The sequence below is a fragment of the Capra hircus genome, chromosome 6 (genome assembly GCF_001704415.2).
Source record: "Capra hircus breed San Clemente chromosome 6, ASM170441v1, whole genome shotgun sequence".
NCBI lineage: Eukaryota > Metazoa > Chordata > Mammalia > Artiodactyla > Bovidae > Capra > Capra hircus.
The window spans coordinates 86,304,316-86,307,150 of NC_030813.1; the positions used below are offsets into that span (position 1 = coordinate 86,304,316).

Below are 2,835 nucleotides of genomic sequence, written 5' to 3' on the forward strand. Positions count from 1 at the left end.
ATTTCCTTCTCCAGGAGAGCTTCCCAAGCCAAGTATCGAGCCCAGGTCTCTTTTGTCTGCTGCACTGGGAGGCAGATTCTTTACCACTAGTTCCACCAGGAAGCTCTTTCATTTAATGTCAGTACTCATGACTCAGTGCCCAATCAGAGCACAGAAACAACCTCCAAGGAGAGCCGGGGCCACTGGCCCTGTGGTTGATGCAACAATCACCATGATGACAAATGCTTCAATCACTATAATGAACACCACTCTCCTGCCTAAGGACACCACTGCACCCAGGGAAAGACCTTTGAGTGGGCACGGTGCCACTTTGTCCCATGGCTGAAGATGGTTTGCCAAAAATTTATTCTCATCCTCCAGCAGAAAGCACTAAGACAACTGAGGCAACCATCTTCTTTGGGGCTGACAACACTATTCCTAAATCAGAAACAACTATTACATCAGAAGGAGACCATGTTACTTCAGTAAATGACTATATGCTAGAAAATGATTTTGCAACAACTACAGGCAACAGGCTTATACCACCAAAGGAAAGACTAAAATCAGAAGATGATGTTGAATCCCACCTGGAGAAAGAATTTGCCACTCTGATGGACATTAAAAACCCAGTGGCTAATGAGTCTATCACTGAAAACTTCTTGCCAGTGAAAACTGGTAATATCTCATCAACAGATGTCATTTCCTTAATCGATTTTTCCACTGACATAGCAAAAGAAGATATTCTCTTGGATACCATTGACCCGGGGGATAAAGACGTGTCACTAACATCTGAAGTCTCTGGCACACCAAAGGAAAGCACAGCTGGCATTGCTGACACCCCGATCCTTCCAACTACAATGGGTAAATCTGATGTAAGCAATTATAGTTCCTCAGTTAAGTTCAAAGTTGCTGCTGATGGGAATGCCCATATTACTGATTCCTCTGTCCCTGAGGCTGAAATCACTCCAGCTACTGAAAGAAACCTCACCACTATTCCAGACATAGTTGCCCTTGGAGAAGAGAAAATAACAGAAATTGACTTAATTCTTCCAGAAAATGACCCCAATGTTGTGCCTAAACTAACTGATTCTGATGAGGAAAAGTTCATCACTGTGTTTGAACTCACTACCACTGCTGAAAGAGACAAAGATAACCCAGAAGATATTCTGCTAACTGATGAAGAGTCTACAGATGGAGTCGGTGTTTGGATGGAGAGGGATATGGCAAATGAAGAAGAGAATCATTCTGTTTTGCTTACAGCTGTAGAATCCAGATACGACTTCGTCATCCCTGTATCAGTTGCGATGAACCTCACGGAAGATTCGCTTACAGAAGAAGATCTGCCTGAAAATAACAGAATGGAATCTGTAACTAAGAATACTGACGAATTGTCAGGAACTGCTCCTGATCTAGATGCATTCAACCATAAAGAAGACAATTTCACAACTGAAACAGGTGTCTTTAAACTACTGAAAGAAGAACCAGATGAGTTCCTGATTTGAAAGCAACAACAACAGAAATGCCACAGAGCATTGTGCAGTAGCCTAGGCAGCTAGTTTTAACATCTAAGAAGTTTGTCCAGCAAGCAATAAATCTTAATAAATGAAAGAATGTGAGCATTTAAGGCAAGTACAAAACTTAGAAAATGCATGGGTTTAAGAATAGTGGTCATGCAGCAGAATATATTTTGGGAAACTTTAAAAAGTCAGCAATGCAAGAGTTCCCCTACTATCACAAAGTTTACTTGAGTTATCCAATAATTACTCATTTTAATATAGCTTCTTTAATCCCAGCCTTCAGGGATATTAAGAGAGAGCAATAAAGCAAGCTCACTCCCCACTGTGTCTAATCATATACATCATTTTAGTTAATCTTCAATAGCATATTTTAATGTGAGTTAGAGACAAAGAGAATAAAATTAATAGTATATCTCAAAAACAATTGTAGTATTAAAAGACCTTAAATGCTTATTCTAAACAGATATCTTTTTAGTATGCAACCAATGATTCTCTACTGAAAAATATATTTGAAACCCACACTCATAGAAAAAATAAGGCTATTTAGTAATTGGTTAGCACCCGCATGTAAAAAATATAAGAAATAGTACAGGGTTCCTGGCGCATGCTGGATGCAAACTAAGGCAAAATGATATTTTACAAATGCGTGTATTTCTCAAAAACAATATTGTATGTAAACATATGAATTAATTTAATTTTTTTCTTTAAAATCTCTTTCCTGAATTTTTGCTAATTTTTTTCAGGTCTTAAGCATTGATACTGCACTCTTCTTATGTTTTGGGTTAGCAATTCAAGGACATACATCTTCATTCTTTTTTGACACCAACTGTTAAAATGGGCCTGTTTTCACTTTGCTGAATTCTCTTCAATAAATCTTTTTGACAGCAACTGATTTACTGTGTGTAAGTGTGATTGATATTCTGGACCAGAATTCTAAAATTAGAGATGTGAGTGAAAAATATGAAAATTCATTGTTTAAAGAATTACTTAGCTCTGGGTATCAAGTAGAATTATCCTATAAGGACTCATAATTTTATTATATTTTATAAAGAAAAACAAAACCAAAGCACTAGTTGAAAGTTAAAAGGTCCCTATATGGGAGGTGGGTGAAGAGGGATAGGAATTTACACCACTAGATAGACTAGAGACTTTGTTATTTAGTTGCTAAGTCAGATCTCCTTTGTGACCCCATGGACTCTAGCCTATCAGGCTCCTTTGTCTATGGGGCTTTCCAGGCAAGAATACTAGAGTGGGTTGCCAGTTCCTTCTCCAGGGAATCTTCCAGACCTAGGGATTAAACCCATGTCTCCTGCATTGACAGGAGGATTCTTTACTGCTG

At 38.3% G+C, this 2,835-nt stretch overlaps 1 protein-coding gene across 1 annotated transcript; it reads left to right on the top strand.

Moving 5' to 3' along the window:
- Positions 234 to 2,382, top strand: CABS1 (calcium binding protein, spermatid associated 1). The gene is made up of 2 exons (XM_005681726.3): positions 234 to 1,604; positions 2,240 to 2,382. The coding sequence occupies exon 1, from the start codon at positions 318 to 320 to the stop codon at positions 1,479 to 1,481; it is 1,164 nt and encodes a 387-aa protein (XP_005681783.2). The 5' UTR covers positions 234 to 317; the 3' UTR covers positions 1,482 to 1,604; positions 2,240 to 2,382.